This window comes from Epinephelus moara, chromosome 19 (genome assembly GCF_006386435.1).
Source record: "Epinephelus moara isolate mb chromosome 19, YSFRI_EMoa_1.0, whole genome shotgun sequence".
Taxonomy (NCBI): domain Eukaryota; kingdom Metazoa; phylum Chordata; class Actinopteri; order Perciformes; family Serranidae; genus Epinephelus; species Epinephelus moara.
The window spans coordinates 23366978-23389679 of record NC_065524.1 but is presented as its reverse complement, the minus strand read 5'-3'; the positions used below and the strand labels follow the sequence as shown (position 1 = coordinate 23389679).

Genomic DNA, 22702 nt, shown 5'->3' with positions numbered 1-22702 from the left:
CTTTAATTTTCAAGTCTTGTCAAAAGGAGAAGCCAGGTAGGAATTACAGGAATTGATTAACGAGTACACATACATGTATTAACATATCCATTGATCAATAAATGCTACGTCATTGTAATGACTTTCAAATGCTCCAACATGAATGTAACAAACAACAAAAACAAAACCACACTCTATTCTTTTCTTTTTTCTTGCCACATATAGTGACAAATTGTGCTAAATGCCATATGTCAAGGTACTGTTTTGTCCATCATAATTTGACTGTCAGTGCTAGAGACAGAGGAAATGGGATGTGAAAATGAGTGTGGTCGATTGGGGTCGAACAATGAAGGTAACGCACATTTTCAGCCACGAGAGAGACAGAAGCAGGGGACACACAAAGGCAGGGTGGGAGAGCAATGTTAAAGGATATTTTACCATGTCCTTTTGGATTAGGCCTGGAGATTGATATCTTCCAGTCAGATGAAGCTCTGATGTGAGTGATCCAGCCCCTCCATCATTGTGACATGCAGCTCTTGGCTAACGCTCATCCGTGTTGATGGGCACACCCTATGCCACAAGGGCCCTGGCTAACATACCCACCTTCCTCTCTCCCCGTCTCTGTCCGCCTCACTCTGCCATCTCTGTTCTTTTATTTCTATTGCCCTTCTCCCCTGTTTTCTGTCACCATGTCATGTCCAATCACTGTTTGGCTGGCCAGGCACTCAGTCGGGCAGGCAGGGAGCAGGAGCCCCAGGTAGAGAACTGCCTAACAGGCGTCAGGATGGGCACTGAAATGACTCTAATAATGGGGTCCCCGTGTGGCCCAGACAGGCCAGTCAGTTAGCAGGGCCAGGATGGGGAGTAATAAGTGTTTGATGTCTGGAGGGGAAGGAAGTGTGAAGGAGTACAGCCAACCCTGGGCTCTCCGGTCAGGCAGGTGCAGCCAGCCAGGGTCTGAGGGGAACGACTGTGGAACAAGACGTCAGATTAGTATTGATATGTGTCACGCTGGAGGTTGCCAGGCTGTTTGTTTAAGAGAGTGTCTCAGAGTGGTAGCAGTCATCCGGTAATTGATGTCTAGCTCAAGAAGTGAAGCTAGAGGACAACCTGATGCGCCTGGTGCCGAGTGAAACGCTAGACAACCATTTTATGGTGTGATGAAGGAGGAAAATAATACACAATGCGCACCTTTATTATCCGTGCATGTTTTTATGCATGTGTAAAGCTCAAGCAGCAGTTCCTCTCGTGGCTAAATTTGCTGGCCATCTTTGATTTGATGGAAATTGCCACTGACAGGTAGCGAGGTGCCATTTTGTCCACTGATGCGTGAAGTCCATCATTGTCTGCGTAGTTGAGTTTAGTTAACATGGCACTTAGCGACTGACATTGCTTTAGAGCCGGCAAAACACTGTCATTGTCATGTCATTTATCTTTTGCTTACCAATTTTCGATGTGTTCCTCGCTGAATGCCTCACTGAACGCTTCTAGCCTTTTTTTTTTACAGTAGGCTTGTTCAGCTCGACAGAGTTTCGGTGCCCTCTAAGTATAAACTGTATTTCAACCCCGCAACACATTTTAAGCCTGGATATCCGAGGGAATAGGTTGCCCTGCACCTTCCACTGATAAAGCCACTGCTGTCCTTTCTAGTATGGCTATCTAGTAACAAGCTACTTCCCTTTGAACAGTTTTATGTGGTTGTAATTGACCTGACAATGGGGTTCATTATGCAGTCCCTTTCATGCTGTTTTGCCTGATAATTATTATTTAATGTGTTCGGATGGAGAGCATCATTAATTCATCCCTTCCTCCAATGTCAAAGAGATGAACAGTGAAGTTATCACTCTCTGGTGATTAATATTATGCTCTTTTGTTATTGAATCCTGTCCCAGTGATTAAACCTTCATTGAGTGACTCACCAGCCGCTCTTATTAACGGCACCATTACTGAACACAGCCAAACCTCTAATTGCGATTTTCACTTTTTCTTTCTATTTCGGTCAGAGGTTTGAACCACTTATCTGTGCTTTTTCTTTTAATTAGAAATCCTGGGTGTAATGAAGAACACAATCGATCAGTGTCAGGCGGTGTGGTGTGCATGTGGTGATTTGTGATCCACGTGTTGACGGAGAAAATGAGTGCTTATGATTACTGGCGTCATTAGTGGTTTCATGTGTCCTTAAGGGTAGACGAACCCTTTCAATAACTCTAGCAGTAAATAACCGACTTGTCATTATTGTGCTTACAGGAGAGTCTTTTTTTATGTAAAGTGTTGTCAGTGAGTTAGATGAGAGTGTATGCCTGGAGGACGACGTTCCAAGGGGACTTAGGACTTTGTAAACTGTCTCAGTCCCCCGCCTTAAACCACCCTCCTCTTATCTCCCGACTCCAGAGCTACTGTAACCAGTGTTCTCTCTCCTCGCTGTATGTGGAATAAATGTCACTGAAATTAATTTCACCATTTTTTTTTCATTAGACCCCCCACAACGGTAATCTCTTTCTTCAGTCAAAATTTATGTGCCCCAGAATTCAATTTCCTTCTCATCCTCATAAGTTGGAAGTACAAAGACTGATAGGCATTTATCTGGTTATAACTGTAATTCACCCATCAATGAATAATGCCATCCTCAATTTAAAGTGTTTGATTATAGCCATTTAGTGAAGTGACAGTGATGGAGTGTCATTTTTCAGACATGAACCATTGTTGCAGATAAGCTCAAAACATAACTGATTCATATAGCATGCACTCTGTCGTGTGTCTGATTATTAATTAATGTTTTATCCTATACTTTAATTAAATTTCTCTGTTTAATTTGTCAATATTGACCCTAATCACATGACTGTCCTCTTCTATAACAGTAGCTCTTAGTTCCTGTAGCATATAAAAACATACAGAATGTGTTATTGTTGCACTTTAAGGAGAATCATGTGGCAAAATCAACCTGGTATTGATCAGAGCCAGTTGAGCCACGACCCAGCAACCTCCCCCTGACAGCCTATCAGCCTGTGGCAATAGCAAATCTTTCAACTCTCCATCTCCCGCACGCACACATTCCCTCTTTTTTATCCTTTGTTGGCCCCTCTGCGTGTGTGTATTGTTTTTACCTGAGTCATGCACACAGTTCCTAAATCTCTCCTCTATCTTTTTTTCGGTCTCTGAGGTGAAATGAAATGAAAGTTTGCGCCGCAACAATGGAAGCCAAAACACAGTACATCACAATGAATTACAGCTCAAGAATGTGTTTGTATACATTGTGTGTTGGTATATATACTGTGGTGGAGAGACATGACGTTGGAGTGGGCGACAGACTAACCGCTGACTGACTGACAGGAAGTATACACCATGGCAGGCAAGTATTTGGAAAGTCTGACGTCAAAGCCTCATCGAATGTCAACAGAGAAACAACAATAATGCTTCTCCAGTTTAATGTGCAGGCGTATCATTATAGGGCTTGATAAGTCAATACTATCACTGCAAATTAAAATCAGTTCAGGAATAGATAGCTAATAGTTGATACTGCTCCATATGTTTCTTTAAAAGGCCCCATGTGCTGTATTTTTTAGTATCCCTGCGAGACATTTTACTATCGTGCATGCCTTCTATGCACCCTTGGCTCGTTAGAGTACTTGTTCTGTTGTAGGCAGTATAATCCCCTCCTTCCTGTCTCTCCTGCCCTCCTTCCATCCCTCTTTCTCTCTGCCTTCTCCCCAGCCTCTGCCTGGGTGAAAAATGGGGCGCATTTTCCTGATAGCCTGTGTGGATGTGGAGAGTATAAATGGCTAATGAATTACAGATGAACATTGACGCAAATTAATCTTCCTGATGTCCCAGGGTTATATGGCAGCTATTTAAAAGTTTAATCAATACGCTGAAGTTGAGAACATGCAGGCGCTGCAGTTGTTTGGCCGCAGTAAACAGCCAGGAGGGGAACAGGGAAGGCCTGAGCCCAGGGCATGCATCATAATGACAGCTATTTATGTTTAATGGACTAAATATTTTTTATTTGTTGAGGACAAATGTCACTTTAATTCTCAAAGTTACGCGCAGGAGTTTTGTTTGACACCCCAGAGAGACAGGTGACGCCTCAGCTGTGAGAATGCTTAACTAATTTACAGAGGAGTCTGTTAGCGTAAAGATGGAGTAAGGATGGATGTAGTTTCAGCATGTCATATAAAGCCTTCATGTCTTTTGTGAGAAATGTGCATCATAAAAATGATAATAAGATGGTCCTCATGTTGGTGCCATCAATATGTTTTACTTAAGTGACTTTCCCGCTTGCTCTTTTTTTTTCTTCTGTACCACTGCCTTCCCTGTACTCCCAACACACAAACACACACATATGGAAACACACTCATATACTGTAGCCTTTGTTTGTTTAAATTTGTAGCTTCCGTTAATGTATCTGTAGCTTATGTGAACAGTTTTAAGCAGTTAATGACAATCAGTTTTCAACAATGAATTCATTATTTCAGAATACAACTCTTTACACCAAAACAACACCCCCACATGTGACACAGAGTGTCCGCGGCATAGGCTATATAGGTGAATGCTAAGGGCGCCATCATCCATAGGGAGCACCACAAACAGAGTAAGGGATTTATTTTTATTTTTTTTAATGTTTATCTCTTACTATTTTTTTTACCAATAGTTCTACTACAATTATTTTAAAATATTACATAAGGCCACAACAACATAACTACATAGCAAAGCCTACTTAATTATAGAGAGGCTTTTTTTCTGGGTTCCTGCCCAACCCCCAGCCCCCCTCCCCAGCGGGGAGACTCACCTCTCAGAGCCCGGTCTTACTCCGAAGTCGTCAAAATCCGGCGCTTGGACAGTGACTTGCGGCATCAGAAACCAACGAAAAAAAGCATCCTTTAACACAGGCATGATATGCGGCCAGTTGCCGTTATAGTTTAAGGGCATATGGAAACGCAACAGGACAAGGATGAAAGTTAAATCCAAGTGGGGCGGGCAGGAGGATGGGTCCAACAAACACTGACTTTCACCCACGAGAGTGGCGTTTGTGTCCTGTAAGATTCTAACGCCAAACCCTGTTCTTTTTCCCTAAACCTAACCACATGCTTTTGTTGCCTAAACCCAACCACTTGTGCTTGTTTTTGAATGAAAAAAACACGTCAATTTGCGGTGTTGTTCCGACATAGTGCAGTTATTTCCTGTGAAAATGGAAGTGTATCTTGAAAGAAGACAATGCATGTAACAGGCATAACTTAACACAGTGTCCCAGAACGTCAGCAACCAACACACCCAGGGTACCTTGCACATTGTATGTGGACGTGGAAAGTCCATGACCGAAACATCAGTATGTGATAAGGTCGGAGTGGGAATGTGTTGACCTAGGGCACCAAATGTTCTAGGGCCGCCACTGATGTGACATGATAGTTAATTTCATGCCAAAAATACACCAGCACTACCTTTCAATGTAACTGTGGTGGAGCAACCACTGTGGGCTTTTTTTTTTCCAATTAAGGCTAGTTCCCTCAGAGCAGAGCAAAATTTTGTCAGCTCACTACATGTGAGTTACACTAAAATACTCCACAAAAATACACAGCAGGTGGCTATTTTTGACTCAGCAGAAGTACATATTCAGTAACAGCCCACAAATTGGATGATTTCGCTGATTCTGGAAGCGGAAAAGTGCATTAAACTGCCAACGCTGTTCTTACAAAGACAGCATTTGGGAAGCATTGCATGTTACTTTTCCTACTGGAAAACAAAGTACAGCCAGTTTTTACAGTTTATTCTGTGTGTAGTGCATTTTACTGTTGAGAAGCAGCTGATTGGTGTGAAGAAAAACAGAATGTCTTCCATGAACATAACCTTACGTTCCATTGCTGCTGGCATCTATTGGTCATATTGAGCCCAGTTTTAGTCACGTAATTGATTTCAATGGGCATTTGACTGGTTTAAACCATCCTGACTATGAAATCAAGCAAAGAGCAAGTACATGTTCTGATATTCAAGGAAAGACTTTGGAAATATTTAAAGTGGAAAACAACAACTTTCCAAGTGGTATTATTGTTGGTGCTGCTGTTGTTTTCCTCAGAGCCTAGCAACTACCAACTGGAACCTTCGGTTTTCCACTGTCCGTCATTTCTGCTACTGGGGATAGTAACTGCAAAGAACTTACACTGATAGTCTATGGTCATTGGGAATAGCTACAGATAGCTACCAGGGAAAACAAAAGCACTTTCAGGTGGGGTAAACGTGTTGACCGAAGTAACCCAGTACCAAGTAGTATCAACATGTTTCCAGTTAAACAATACTTGCATTCGATCCTTTTTGTACCCACATCTAGAAAAAATGACTATTGTTATGGTTTTGCTTGCAACCAGACAGCAAGTGTTCTTCAATTTATTGCATCCATACTTGTGATTGGCCGATTACCGCAACAGCAATTGAGCAGGGTTTATACTTGTGCGTCGGCTCTACGCAGAGCTTACGCCGTAGCCTACACATGTGGCCTATACCGTTGTGAGCATTTATACTTGTGCAGTGGTGTGTCTGTGTCACTCTGCAGTTACACCTCCAAAACACTAGTCAGTGGTGGGGTCTCTGTGAAGTGCTATAAAGTTTAGTTGATTCAAAACGCACATTAGACGTGGCTTGATAGCGACAATTTCATACACAAGTACACAAATCGGCTTCATTGTAACTCGCAGCATTCACAGACAAAGCACTTGTCTTTCCCTGGACACATTTTCCCCACAAAGACAACATGCTAATGTTTTTAGCACAAGCCTATGGCAGTTTACATTGTATAAATTAGCCTGCCGGCTAGCAGAGTTTTCCTCTACTCATATGAAGCTAGGATAAATCACACACAGACTTAAAATGCTATTTTGCATACGGTGTAGGCTCTATGTCAACGCAGACCCTATGCCATAAGTACGACATCGATTTTACGCAGAAGTATAAATCCTGCTCTGTTTGTGTCAGTTATTTGGATGGGGAGGAGTGGTGGCGGCATTTTACCCAATTCATTGCTTTCATTTACATAATGGGTATCGAATGAAGGAGGGAAAAAAGATATCAGGTGAAGAACTCTGTTGGTATCAGTCACTGTGAGGCTACTGGTATTGTAATTTTTTTTTAAAGATACCCAGCTCTAATCTGCTTCCTGTTGTGGTTGTGCAGTGGTTGACACACTTCCTGTGTGCCACAGATTGAGCCTCCGTATTCTCGGGAGATCGTACCCATTGACAGACAGAATTGCATAGTAAAAGCGAGGCTTATGTGGAACCATTCTAAATGCCGATGGTGTCATTACGTTGTGCAATCAACATTTACTTCATAATGATCATTTGAAACAAAAACACTTGTCTCTTTCCACTTAAACAGATTCAGGAAAGAAATACAGATTAGCAAACCAATACACACCAGGACGCATCCAGCATACCAATACTAAGTGAAACAATATCATTTCTTTCCATGGCAATGTGCAGTGTGTGCCAGCCCACCTCTCAGTAGGCTGAATCACAGTCCAGTGGCTGTTGGTTTATGGGACGCAGGGGGGTTATCTATCTGCAGGCTTCCCTATAGAGAGGAGGTGGCGACTCCATCTCATGACGTTGGGCTGAACTGATAAAAGGACAGCCGGAGATGGATCGTGTCCACAATAATAGCCCTGGCTCACAGCAGCCTACGCCCCAAGCTCATAAGTCACTCTCGCACCAACTCTTATGGATGCTTGCCCCAAGCTCCATATGACCCCATCCCCCACCTGCCCGGCAGTGTTATTTCAGCCCTTGGAGATAATACAGAAAGTGTAATTGCCTTGTTAATTGGCTTTTTTTCCTCATTGCATTTTTACCCTGATTGATGGCAGCACTGATGGAATTGTCGGCTAAGTGGCCAAACTAGAGGGTGGGACAGAAAAGCAGAGGGAGCAAAAAATACAGCAAGTCAGAGAGCAAAAGAGAGGAATCAAAGAGAGCAAATAAGAGAGTGAAGAGTGTGGAGAAGGAGAAAGACAGAGTGGAGGCAGTTGAGAGGAGAGGGGAGGATAGATATGAACAGGAGACAGTACGAGAAACTAGGAGTGGAGGGAGTGGATCTATGCCGAGAATAGATAACCTTGATGTTAAAAGCTACATCCGTCGGATGTGTCTTTCTGTGACATATTGATGGCCCTTGAAAAGAGTCAAGCTGATTTTATGCAGGGAACAATCATTAAACCCACTCCATCTCCCTCCTCCCCCCGACTCACCCACTTTCTCTCTCTTGTAAGCGTGTGCGTGTGTGTGTGTGTGTGTGTGTATGTGTGTGTGTGCGCACACATGCACAATTTGTGTGTGTGCTGATTAAATGCAGAGTTTTGAAGCAGGATATGTGAGATAATATGGCTAGGAAACCTGAACAGAAGCCCTAGTTGTAGTGCTTGGGATGATTTTCTTTTTTAAATAACCTAAAAAAAAATGTAGTATGGACAAAATATTCACCTGATGAACATTTTTTTAATTTTTTTAAAGGTGCAGTAAAATTGTCAAATTGACTGTGGGATTTACCAGACTGGTATGTCTACACACTACTAGTGACAAAAAAAGGCCACTGTCCTATTTTAGAGTGTTGGTTCCCCAGAAAGTGTTGTCGTTGTTGTCATTATCATTACTACTTTGGATTTGTTTCTGCACTTTGCACATTAATCATACTGTGCCTTGACTTTTTTGTGCTGTCAGGTGAAAACATGTTTTTAACTGAAAACAAGTAACTTAATTCCACAACCCACAGTCCTTGCATTATTAAGTAATGAAACGATAGTTTGAAAAGGCATATTGCCTGATAGTTGTAGCTGGGAAGATTGGCTCTTTGGTGTGCAGTCAAGTAAAGTAGTACTTCTAAGTCTAGAGCTGCTCACTGGATTATTATATACTAGCAAGATATTTAGGGCTGCCCCCTAATAGTCGACCAAACGTTAGTCGACCAGAAAAGCAAGATTTCATCGGTCACTTAGTTGCAAAAATAAGATAAAATAAAATAAACAAACGTATTAGGAGCTGCGCCTCATCAAAATATATCAAAACTTATATGACTGGACCATGTTGAAATTTAATTTGAAAGGACAGACACAGGAAGAGGCCACGCTCAGCAGTCAGACAGGACTCATGTTAATTTCCAGGGCTGGTACCTGCGGTTATTCCACAGGCTAGTTAATAACACGTCGGGCAGGAAATCCAAAGTGTGGGATCTTGCCGACAGCGTCATTAACAGGCGGCTCGCTCAGTGTGTGACGTGCACTTGTAGATAAAATATAGGCCTATATTAATGAAGGTTCATTAGTACGGTTTTGTTTTTCTCTGTAATGTAGCACAGTGTTAACAATGTTACTGATACTATTCTTTCTCACACCTTCAACTCAAACCATTGTGTTGCCCCGCCCAAAATATATCATTTAATTATTAAATTAATATCGTAAACATGTGGGCGACTAGTTGACTAATGGCCCTAAAGGATGACTATTGGCTGACTAGGAAAATTCTTAGTCAGGGGCAGCCCTAATTGATATGCAGTGTGGTCCTGTTGAGGCATGAAACCAGCCCAACCAACATAGTGAGGTCCAGACCATAAAAATATAACTGCAAAATTTGTGACTAAATCCAGACCCAAGACCCAAAGTTGTTTGTTTTGTTTGTGTTTTTGCTTACTTGCTTCCATTAGGCTAGCTTTTACTGAACTTTCATTTCCTTGGCTAAAGCAATGCCTACAATTTCTTGGGCATTGCAAATCCCAGCCCAGCTTTCATAAGAAAATTTTGGCATTTTGTAGATACATTACATTTGTTCGTGTCATACGTATCATATCTGTGTTTCTAAAGTGACGCTGCTCTGATTGCATGTGTATGAGCTGTCTTTGTCATCTGGAGGTAGAGGGGATGGTGCCACCAAAACTGAGTATTCTGTTAAAAGTTCCATCATATCGGCTAAACAGTAGTGTACAAATGTTACATATCCATGGTTTACAGAAATGGCAATGGCAACATTTATTCTGGTGATTGGGTTGTGTCCTTGTACTTTGTTAGGACCAGTAAGTTTTAGGTTGGGTAGCAGAACTCTAAACCTATCTTTCCTAACTGACCCTTCCCTACTCTGCAATCTACAGAAACTGGTAAGCAATGTTCTTAAAGTATGAACTTACACGCTATGACTTTGTAGCTTTCAAGAAAAACCCACATGAGAAACCCTCTATGAAAAAATACACTTTGCTGAGGCTAGTTGAACAAAAGCTAGCTTGGAAAGAGACGGGACTTCTGCTACCTATTCAAGAGGACGAAATTAGACAGTCTTTCTACTAAATTGTAAGTTATTTTGATGTTAAGTGTGATTTAAGTTTGAGGCACAGAGTACACAGTGGAAACAGATTTTTATGAGATTTAAATCTGCTTAGATACTCAGGAGACAGCACAGTTCAGTTGAAATGTCTTTGGTGAGGGGTTTATCCACCAGAACCAGGAGCATGAGCTAGACCACTGCCACTAGACATCTAAGGAACCACTGACTGACACCGTATTGATCCACAACTTATAAAACTCTGTTTACATATCATGATGATTTTATACAGCCAGGTAATAAAGTATCAGAGATCGCACCCTTGTCAGACGAACTTGAGTCCTCAGTTGTCTGCAGGGATTGTTTTAGCGGCCTTGCACATTGTATAGAAAAAATATATATTCACAAGGAAAAAAGAACTTTTGTTACCATATGTGTTGATTTGGTATTTGAGTTCTGTACATAGGAGGCTTTGTACAGCTGGCTTACTCACACTGTGGCAGAATGGGCCATCAAGCCCCCGTAGAGAGGACACATGCTTTGGGTAATCAGCTCTGAAAAGACCAGACTGTCTGACGATGAAGCTACACTGCAACACTCACCAAGAGGAAGATACAAGATACACACTGTACGGCCTTTTAATAAAGACAAGAGGGTTAGCTACTCCCCTTAAAAACAACAAGGTGCCGCGTGACATATGCAGAACAAAGGCCTGATTGTTCCTCCACCGGGGCATGATGGAAACAGTAGCCTCCTCATCACTTTGTTAATCTGTCACTTTAATGGCTGCTCCCACTGTTCGCACTGTGTGCTGTGTTTGTGTGCATGAGATGAAAGTGTGCATGGGTTTGCCATAATGTGTATATGGTTGAGAGTGTGGGTGTTGATTCAAGTGTGCTCATCCATGGCTTAGGATACACAGAGGATATTGTAGACTACTGGGTTTGGCACTGTACCACTTGTTATTAAGTATCTGTTCATCAGGCGGAACCCCACAGGCGTAAGCGTGGCCTCGGAAGGTGTTATGTAAGAGTGAGTTTGGCTTAGTTATTCCCCTCTGTGTCTCCAACCGCCCCATCTTTCTCCTGGTTTCTCCCGTAATAAGAGCGAGCTCTCGCTGTGAAGGGAACGCGGCGAACTGGAATGTGTTTATGCACAAAACACACTGCTTAATGTAGTGCTGAAATGCACCCAGTGCTTGAGCCAGGTTGCGCAGAAAATTAAGAGACACACTCTGGCACTTTTTCACCCACTGGGAAACAGACCTCATCCCTGTTCTTTGTTCTGCCCTTCTCCTTAACTTACTCTCCCTCTTCCCCTTTGATCACAGATATAGCTTTTTGTTTAAAGCGCAGTTGGAGAGTTACAGGTCACACATCGCCAGAGCTTTCTGATTGGTGCTGGAGAATCTCAGAACGTGTTCCCTCCAATCCTTCTTGGTCCCCACGGGCTAGTGACGAGCTCAGCAGAGTGTGAAGGCTTGAGGGGCCTTTAGCTTTAGTTCCTTCATCTGTGAAGGTTATCTCTGAAAGGCTTTGGTTGCAACCTACAAATATATCCCCTCTAGGTAATGTCTTATAGGAGTCTTGGTTCTGGTACCTCAGTGGGGTAATCTCTTTAAGGGCCCCACACTCCTGGAGAGAGTGAGTTTCTCGCCGGGTAAGCTGTGAATATGTGAAAGGCCCCGGCGCCCATGTGATCAGAGCGCTGTGAGACACCCCGAGTCCTGTGGTGTCAAGCCCAGTCTCCAGCCGTGGCACCTATATCCCCAGGCAAATCACGGCAGCTGGAATCACCCCCTCCCATCCCCAACCACCTCACTGTCAGAGAAACACACACAAATACACACACACACACACACATATATATACCCCTCACACACCGGAGGAGCAGGCAGGCATGGAGCTGGTCCCGGATTTTATCGGAGGTGACAGCTCCTCACACTTCAGTGTTTGGATCACCTCAAGTAGCTGGGCTATGAGGGGAAATGAGCACTGCTCCACTACAAAGTCCAGATTTAGATTGACTGAGCTTGTCCTCGGGCCTGTGGGCTGCTGCTGCTGCTGCTGCTGCTGCTGTACTGTTCCTCCGCCTGACAGAACACCCACTACCCCTGCGAGGGACTGGTGTGTGTGTGTTTGTGTGTACGTCTGTGTACAGTATATGTGCGCGCGTGTGTGTCTGTGTGACTTGGTAGAGCCTACTTTGAAGAGTCAGAGAGAGTGGGGGAACGAGAGCGATGTGTCAGGTTTGGTTAGAATTGAGGGTGGCATCAGAATATGCTTGGCACTAATATGGCACCAGTATCTCTGTCCCCGTCTCTGCTTTCTGTCACTTAGTTGCCATTCTCTCCCCGCCCTTGACAATGTCTCTTTGGATTATGTGATTGGACTTAGCGCTGGGAGCACCCCTCATCCCTCTGCGACACCGCCTCTCCCATAAGTCTCTCCTTTTCTGCCCTGTCTCTGCCCCCCCCTTCCTCATATAATACACTTGATGTCTGTTTAAAAAGCCTGGCGAAAGCTGTATCTGTTCTGCTGTCAGAGGATCATTGACAGCACTAATGCCACTTGTCCTTGCCTCATTTGGTGAGAGATGACACCTAGCCGCAGCCCAGCTGCATTCATCAAGTGGCATTGGGAGCGCTGTGACATCAGAGTTTGAGCAGACCAGCCACAGAGCTCTGGGCAGCCCTCTCCCTGGGTGGCAACACCTCTCATTACAACAAGAAAGCACTGCCGGCCATTTTGGATTCACCCTCTGAGCTATATAGAGGGCATGCAGCTTATTATTCAGGAGTGTGGTTAAACTATATCTGTAAATGTAATTGCAAGATTTTACCCTTGCTTAACTTACACTATTTATTCTGTAGAATCAATATATATCATTCATGCAACTTTTTAGTAGCAGCAGCAAGTGTTGTACAGTAGCAAGTTTTCAACTCCAAAATTGGTGTGTATTATGTAATGTGCTTTCTTAGCTTACACAAATACCACGTCTGCTGATTAGGGATGTCACGAGAACTAATACTTGGGTAGCAGGTCTCTGGCAAAATTCTGAAAACGTGACGGTACTCATTTTTCTCCAGCACAGTAGATACAGTAGGTACTGGGGATCAGTTCTTCTGAAGCTTACGTTGCAGCATACACACCTACAGGTGTGCTAGTCTGCTGTTAAATGCCAAAAGAAGAAGAACACCTGGCAGGTTGGAAGAACAACACGTGAAAGACGGCAACAAGTGCACCACCTAGACTCAGAAGGGAAAGCATTTTTTTCCTGAGGCCGGCCTATTTAGTTAATTCTTTGCAATGGGAGCATAGCGTATTTACACTACGATACAAATGGCAGCAGTATGACAGGATGCTGAACGTCTATTCTGCACTGAGCACTGCACGTTTGGTGTTTCAGGGTTTTTTGGTTGTTATGTTAAACCTGAGTAAAACACTGCACTTATCACTGTCACTTGTTACCCAACCAACCCAACCACCCATTTACAGTCGAGGAGATGCCACTTTATACACGTCCAAGTGCTGAACAACAAAAATGGAGGCGAAATATGTTAATATCCTGAAAGCTTTATATTAATATGTTTCCTCAGCTACAAAATCTCTCAAACCCACATACTTTGCGTTCAGAGCAGATCATCAGGGATTAATTATGAAATGTAATTTTTCTTTTTAAGAAATAAAATCAAATCCTGTTTATTTATATAGCACAGTTAAAAACAGCCACAGTTGACCAAAGTGCTGTACAAAATAAAAGAATGGCACACAAATATATAGCAATATAAAATGTACATAAATATAAAACAGGTATGAACAATTATACTTCTACTAAAAATTATAAAATACTAAAATATTAAAACCACTACAAACAACCAAAGGCCATTGAAAACATATTAGTTTTCAGATATGTCTTAAAAGTGTCAAGAAAGGAGTGTATGATTAAAAATATAGAATTTATTGTTTTGTTTTTTTACTGTGCAATCAAGTTGGTTATCAAGAACTGTGGTATCACTGGTGTTTATATCGCCTACTAAATTTCTGACATAGTGATAAGCCTACTGCTGATAATTAATAATAATAAGTAATGGCTTGCTGTGATAGATCAGTGTATGTGTGTGTGTGTGTATGTGTGTGTCTGTGTGTCTGTGAGTGTTGTGGGTGGCTGTTACCTTGTTACTGTTAGGACTCTGCCCGGAGGCCACACTGGTCTTTCTCTGAAAACAAGGTGCTCATCCTTCCCAGCAGCACCTCTCATCCCCTACATGAAGCAGACCCAGACCCTGTTCAGTCCTGCCACTTAAAGATATCCTGTGGAGTTGTTGTACAGTAAACACAGCTCTGTTTGCATTCAACATGTCTGTCCTTAAGGTCTAACAAACACATGGAATGCTGTTACTACCTCATAAAATGTTAAGCTCTGTTTTGAAGGTCTTAAAACCTACGTTGGTATCATTCTGTTGTTTAATATGTTAGCGGATCCCTTTTTAGGATCTCACCCAACAGGTTGGGAACACTGCTGCTCATCTATAACTGAAACACTGCAGTTTTACTGATGGATATCGCTCAAATTTCCATGATCAAGAAATTACTGACTGGTGAATGCCAAGTTGGTAGTTTGTCTGTCCCAAGAGTGACTGATATTCAAATGGTGACTGCAAATTGACCTGGACATATAGCTAGGTGTGGATATTATCAAACAGTCTGGATATACTTTAGACCAGTGGTTCCCAACTGGTGGGTCGTGGGCCCATTCTGAATGGACTGCAAGTGACTCACAAACGTGTCAAGTTTGTAAAAAACACACCTTATTTTTAGGAAACAGTACATTTTCAGCCCAGAGCTTTTATTTTGAAGTGCCGTTTCCTGCTGTAGAGTGAGTGAGTAGTGGACAGCTACTTGACAGCGACAGCAAACTAGCTCAACGACATGTCCAAACCCAAGTATGATGCTGAATGTGTTAAACTGTGTGGACCTTGAACTAATGACTAAGGAGAAATCTGGACCCTGTTTGGAACCACTGCTTTAGACTGTAATGCTAAATGCTACAGGATGACTGACACCTAACCTGACTCTCTCTCACCTTGTTTTCAGGGGTATTCGCCAAGTGTCGCTACGTCTACTATGGCAAGCACTCAGAAGGCAACAGATTCATCCGAAATGACCAACTCTGATGGACAGCTGGTCCGGCATAAAGAGGGACATGAGTGACAAAGGATGTGAACAGAAGGAAAGAGGATCAAATCTGTCACTTATTTATTGAAACCACTGGTGATATGTGAGTCTACTGATCTCCCACTGGTAGAAAGATTTAAACGTCATCAAAAAAAGTTTGTTATGTCAGGGGAACGGGTTTTTTAAAGTTTCTATTCCAGCCCCATAGTTATGGCCTCCGCTGCTGAGCTGGGTCTGCTTCTGCCTCTCTGCTTCCAGCTCAGAGTCAGAGTCAGAGATGACACTCCCACTGACATGATTGCCTCTAAGCATCAGCAACCGCACAACTCCAGACACACACAACACACACACACGCAAGGACAGTCTCTCTCTTACACACTGTCAGTGACAAACACACCCAGCCAATTGCATCCTTTTCTTTGACAGACATGATGGATCACCCGTCCACTACCGCCACTAATCAAGGGTGAAAGGGGTGACGGTCACACACCTGGGGCCTGACATGGACTCATCTCTCTCTCGCTTCTCTTTCTCTTTACACACACACACACACACACACACACACATATATATATAACTGCTGTTTAAAGCATTAAGACATTGCAAAGAATTTGACAGAACAGCCTGTTTTAATATTCCAAAGAATTTCAATCCAAACCTGAGGCATGATCAGTCTGTTTTGTTTAGCTTGTGGCAATATGCAGAATGCTTTGCCTTTTTTTGTTTGAATTTTATTGAATGAATTTTATGTTTGTGTCTCTTAGAAAAGAATGAGAAACTGTCCCCTTTAAAGTCAGACATGTCTGATATCTTAGCAATGCTTTCTGTTGCATGTAGGGCTGCCCCCGAATAGTCGACCAAACGTTAGTCGACCAGAAAGGTTATTAGTCGACAGGATTTTATTGGTCGCTTATACAAAGAAAAACATGAAACTCTATTAGGAGCTGCGCCTTGTCAAAATAAATCAAAACTTTTATGACTGGACCATGTAGGAATTTAATTTGAATGGACAGACACAGGAAGTGGCCACTTTCAGCAGTCAGACAGGAGTCGTGTTAATTTCCAGGGCTGGTACCTGCGGTTGTTCCACAGGCTAGTTAATAACACGTCGGGCAGGAAATCCAAAGTGTGGGATCATTTTGAGAAGGTGAAGGACGAACCCAAGGTGATATGTAAACTCATCTTCATTGGTCGACTACAAACATGGCGTATCATCTGAAACATGTCAGTAGCTACATGCCCATTAGCCACTTAGCACAATCATTACTGCTTTGCCGACAGCGTCATTAACAGGCGGCTCGCTCAGTGTGTGACGTGCACTTGTAGATAAAATATAGGCCTATATTAATGAAGGTTCATTAGTACGGTTTTGTATTTCTCTGTAATGTAGCACAGTGTTAACAATGTTACTGATACTATTCTTTCTCACACCTTCAACTCAAACCATTGTGTTGCCCCGCCCAAAATATATCATTTAGAATAATATCGCAAAACATGCGGGCGACTAGTACGACTTTTGGTCGACTAAGAAAACTCTTAGTCAGGGAGGTCGGGGGCAGCCTTAGTTGCAAGTGTGTATGCATTAGTACATGTGTTATTTTCTGGATGAAATGCAGCTTTAAATGTCAAAAACATTCCAAATACCAGCTTTAATGACGAACTGAGTTGTAACCAAGTATGCATTCCGGGTGTATCATTGTGTATTTTAGCGCCATTTTCTCATGTTGTCTTTCCCACTGTGTTTCTTCAACCAGCTGACTACTTGATACTGAAATATATAAAATATATGAAAGTATTATTATAAACAAAATCTAAAACATAATCTTCATAACAATCAAATGCACTGTATTTTTATGTTTACATTTTATAATATTTTTATGATCACTGTGTAATGTGTTTATTACAACCCAAGTCAAAGTTCTGCCATCTTAGTTAAAGTTCCCCAGACAACCTTCCAATCTGAAAATTTGATATTGACAATGTGATAAAGCTGATATGATATACAACTGTATAAGCTGGATGTCTTGAAGAAATTCAAAGGGTCAGCTAACGTGTCTCTGGTGAGATTGATGCAGAGCTGTATTTGCTCAGGTTATATCTGTCTGCTACCACAATAAACTGTTTTCCTAATGATCAAATGTTCATCACATGAATATTTTTCCTTTTATAAAGTCTATAGAGCCAAAAGAGCCAGTCAGCATTTATTAGCCCTGTGTTACTCATCATTACAACCCCAAAAGTGGTTAAGACGATGTCCCTGTCTGAGACATCTCAGGTCAAGTCATGAGGTTTGATCATATTACCTCCTTCTTTAGAGGTGAAGTAGATGAATACACCATGGTGATGAGACTGAGAGGAGAGGCTCGCTGTTCAGGGATTTGAAAGAAACCATGTTGAGCTTCAGTCCAGCGTGTCAATCATCCACAAACAGATGAAGGGAAAGGTCAGAGATAGCCTCGTGCAATGTTTGTTCACTATGTTTATTTCTTATTTCTATTAGCTTAAAGATTGTGTGCGTGTGAGAGTAGGCGTGCTCGCTCGCATAAGCTTATACACCACTTCCTACAGGACTGTGTGACCATATTCCAGCTGACATGCCGTTCAGGAGCCTGGTCACTAGTGCCGGCGTTTCAAAATGACAAGGTTTATTTGTCTGTGTTTTGATATGCTCAGAGGAAACTGGGGCTGACAGCCGGAGGAGGTAGGAAGAGGGGAGCCACAACAAGTTCCCCCCCGCACGACACAAAATGTCATCCTTCCCCTGGCTGCGGCGCGCGCCTAGCCATCCTGCTGAAAAGAGCAGACATTTAAAACTTTGTGACATGTGTCACAGGCACTGCCATTGAGCCAGTGCCACTGACAGAGCTGGAATTGACAGGCCCCGAGCCACCGGAGCTGGCTGGGGGACACACCGAGTTTGGTGTGTGTCACTTCCTATCCTCGTCAGGGACGCATCCTGAGCTGCCACACCAACACAAACTGCATTATGGGATGGGCGGGGAGTGCCAGAGCGGGTTGACATATGCTTGACGTGCGCCTTTGTGCATGGGTAGGGGATGAATGGGATGCCTGGCATCACGGACAGTAGATTAATTAAGGTGTGAGCCACAGCCGTCTACCTGTAGGCGATGCCCTCCTTGACCCTCAGCCCCGTCACTGCTGCTGCTCCTTGGGAACTTCCTGGCTGAACAAATGGCACGCCACTTCATCAGAGCAGATCAGTGACATTCTGCTATAGTAGCCCTGCAGGCTCTTCTACTAGTCAGTGTGTGTGTGTGTGTGTGTGTGTGTGCGTGTGCTCAAACCTTCATATTTTCTATGTGTGTCCATGCTTGAGTGAGTTGGATCCACAGCTGGATGTCTGTGCACAAAAATGTCTGCAGTGAGTTTTTGCTGTTGCCTTTCATTTGTTTGTAATATCTTAGAAAAGAAATACGACTGTGACATTCCAAGCCCAATGAAACCACACACTGAACATCTAAGTCTAAATTGTTATTCTATGTCATACTACTGTTCAGATCAATTAGATTTCAATATCACAAATCAAAATGTGCCTCAGAGGGCTTTACAACATAAAACACCCTCTGTCCTTGGACTTTCGGTGCGGATAAGGAAAATTACCAAAAAAAGACCCTTGAATAGATAAGGGAGAAACCTCAGAAAGAGCAGAATGTTTTGAGTATGCAGTGCAGTCACAGTGGAAAAGTGACAAAAGTAACAATATTTTACTAACAAAATCTGCTCAACTATTGAGTGTGCTGGGTATGGACGCAATTGTCCAACAATGCAATGCATAAAGGAAATTAAAAACTACACAACAATGCAGACGATGGTGAGACTTCTCTACGATCAAATGCTGTTATCTTTGGAAATATTTGTTTAATATTTTTTGTCATTGCACAATGATAAAGCGAAAGTATACTGAGCGTAAGTGTAGATTTCTAGGTAGACGCAGGGGGCACACACCCCTCAATATGTGTATTTGTTCCCACCGATAAAACATGAAAGTGGCAAAGGACTTTTATTTTGACAAAAAAGTAAGAAAAATTGGATTATATTGATGCAGAAAAGGCACAAATTGGTAAATAATAATTCACCAGAATGAAGGCAATTAGGTGTTTGTTGGACCCCCAGAACCCCTGTTTTTATGTGTCCCACTCCCCAATACCTGCACCCTTCATACAAAGTAATTTTTACAAAGTGCATACAGTATTTTTAACTGAAATTGAGACATACCGTTTTCAGATTTTGGGTACGTTCAATGCATAAAATCTGAGCTTTATATTACATCAGTGGCACAGTACAATTCACCTCCCCAAAAGGCACACCAGTGTGTGACTCGCTGTCAAAGGAACTAAGGACCAATCACCCCGTCACTACATATCAGCCCACAGCCTGATGACTGATTGGCATGAGCTAATGCAAATTTACAAGGAGGCAGAGGGAGAAAAAAGGGACTTGTCTTTATGAGTGACAACTGGCCACTGATAGCAGAGCAGCAAACAGGATGGGGTGAGATTTAGATTTAACTGTCCCCCTGGCTGTAGAAAGCTCTCTCCTCCCTCTCTCCCTCCCTCCCTCCATCCTTCCATCCACTCCACCCCTTTCTCTCTATCTGCCTGACATACAAACTCTTTCCCTCCTGCACCTGAAGACATTTGGCAGCACACTGCTGTCTTGCTTGATCCAGAGAAGCCGAAGGGGGGGGGGGGCCTTATTTCCGGGCCTGGTCTTAGATGAGTAACATTTGTCATTCAGGGTTGTGCTGTAGTAATTAGCTTGTCAGTGGGCACCAGGCTGAGCTGGCTCTTTCTGCTAAAAAAGATGGACAGACTGACACAGGAGCTGACAGCCAGTCGATAATGTGGCAATTAATGTCATAAATAATTCCACTGCCAATTATATCAAAATGGACTCTGTTCTTTCACAGGGCCTGGTACTCCCTTATCATTTCCTCTGATAAGGGGAACAACCGTCTTCACCCCCCCCTATAATTATGGGCCTTTTTATATGGAAATACAACTCTCCCCACATGTTTATAGCACAGGGGTGAAAAGTAGAAAGAGGGAGACATGGACAATAAATGTAACATGCTAATGAATCTGTGTTTTGTGCCCTTTACCTCGGGTCTTTTAACGGGTCATACAACAAGACCTTGAGGCATTCCAAATGTCATTGGCATGTACGAAAGGAGAAGGGGGAAAAAAAAAACATGATTTGAAAATACAGACAATTATGTGAGAGAGATCGATCGGAGCTGATATTCTAAAGGTTGCAAAAGCTTAACCAACAGTGAGAATATTGATCCTGACGCCCCATCACTCGGTGGGAAAAATTATATCCATTCTCTGTCTTGAAGATGCAGGTCAATCAATCGCAGCAGGTGAGAATACACGATGAGCTGGAATCAACAAGGGTTCACTGAATAGCAAATGTGCTGCATATTGAAGGGAAATAAAAAGGGAAAAGTGGGAATTTGCTTTGAAATGCTTATTACCCGGCGCCTCGGCCTGTTTTCACGGGCTCATTTGTCTCGACAAGTGACTCAGTCACTGTGAATGGTCCCCATCAGCCTGACACTAAACTCTTCCTGTGAAATGTATGAGCAAATAAAGTGAGCTCAGCACATGTAAAGCCCTCCTAATGCATTGTAAAACAGCCTTAAACACATCAGATGTATCTTCAGGATGGGAAGGTCGCTCTGATGGTAATATATGGCCTGTGCTGAGAAGTCTCAAGGTCGTGTCAGATTCGCCTACATAATGCATGATTTCCCGTTACTCTTACAGACTCCAATCATGCCTCGCAAGCCTTGAGATGAAAATTTTACTAAGTAAATCAGCCACCTTGCTGGCATTTCTATTACCCCTCTGTGTGCACTGACAGAGAAGATGAATAACGCTAAATAATAACACGTGGTAACAAATCATATTTACTACTCATAGAGAGAGAAGCTGCAGCGGATGTAAAACCGTTAGCTGGGTTTTGTTATTCTTTCATCTTGCCTGTATGGATTTTACTTCTTTTTTTTTGTTTGTTGTGTGCGTGTGTGTGTGTGTGTGTGAGCGTGTGTGTAAATGCGTTCTTTGTACTTTATGGAGATGAGTGTGTCACTCCTCCACTTGTCACTGTCCTCTTGTTAGATTGTGTGCGTAATTATTGTGTCATTTATTGCACGAGAATTGCTTGCTTTGAATAAAGCAGTTAAATGACCCTGTTAGCATAATTAATTTAACTATCCTGAGGGGCTGCAAAGTCGCAGTCTCATGAATATTAATCATTGTCAGTGTCAGTGCTAAATATTGTACAACAACAATGCAACATGTTTTTGTTTTGTTTCTGTTTTGAAGTGAAACATTGTTTGATGCAATTTTTGAGTGAGATTTTGACTCTTTGTTCCTGAATCACTTTCTCGAGATTTTCTTTTAACAGTAGCACATTTACATAGAGGAAACATGTAAGATACTTCCAATTGGCTGCGTGTTATCAGAGGAATATTAAAAGAGACGCTTTTGCTTCAGCTACATCATTAAAACAACATCTACATTCATTTGGCAGACAACGTACAGTAATTATACAGAATGGTATGGAAGAGGACATGCAATGTTGGCATTTTAATGTTGGCACCCTGAGGCCCTACAGCCAATACTTAACATGACACAAATCATCAGCCACTGATTTCACATGCTTGGCTTGAACAATCAAACCTTTCAGAGGAAATTCCTGGAAATATTGGCATTTACTTCTTTTCTCTACCAGGTCCTCAGAGTGAAGATGCTGATTGTAGGTATATGTGTGTGTTGGTGCACGTGTGTGTGTGTGTGTGTGTTTATCCGACAACTGGACATGAACAAGAACCAGAAAAAAGCCCTCAGGAGAGCCGGGTGATTTTCTCACATGGGCAATTCTGTGTAACTCCACTGAGGCACGAGAGAATACTTGAACAAACAGTGTACTGTACATTGAGCTAAGTGATGTGTACCTAGCGATGATATCACACTGGCTGCCGCAGTATATGTGACTGGTGGATGCAGAAATTACACTTCAAAACAAAGGGGAATATTTCCCATGAATGTCTTTCAACTGTAAACAATGTTCATAAATTTCATATGAATACACACGTTATGGGCCCCACAGTGGTGTGACCTGAGGGAGGAGTGTGTTGTGTTGCGTGTCAGACTCGGTGTGGTATTTCCTGCGGCGCTCCGATCTTATCTACGGGGTCCTCCGGAGGGCAGCCTCTCAAACGGCTCAACTTGG

At 42.6% G+C, this 22702-nt stretch overlaps 1 protein-coding gene across 1 annotated transcript in view; it reads left to right on the top strand.

Moving 5' to 3' along the window:
* The window catches only part of lrmda (leucine rich melanocyte differentiation associated), a 262057-nt gene extending 244483 nt beyond the window's left edge, over positions 1-17574 (top strand). The window contains exon 7 of the mRNA XM_050071930.1: positions 15362-17574. Coding sequence (XP_049927887.1) covers positions 15362-15441 — 80 coding nt within the window. The 3' untranslated portion in view covers positions 15442-17574. The remainder of the gene's footprint in view (positions 1-15361) is intronic.
* The last annotated feature ends 5128 nt before the right edge of the window (positions 17575-22702 follow it).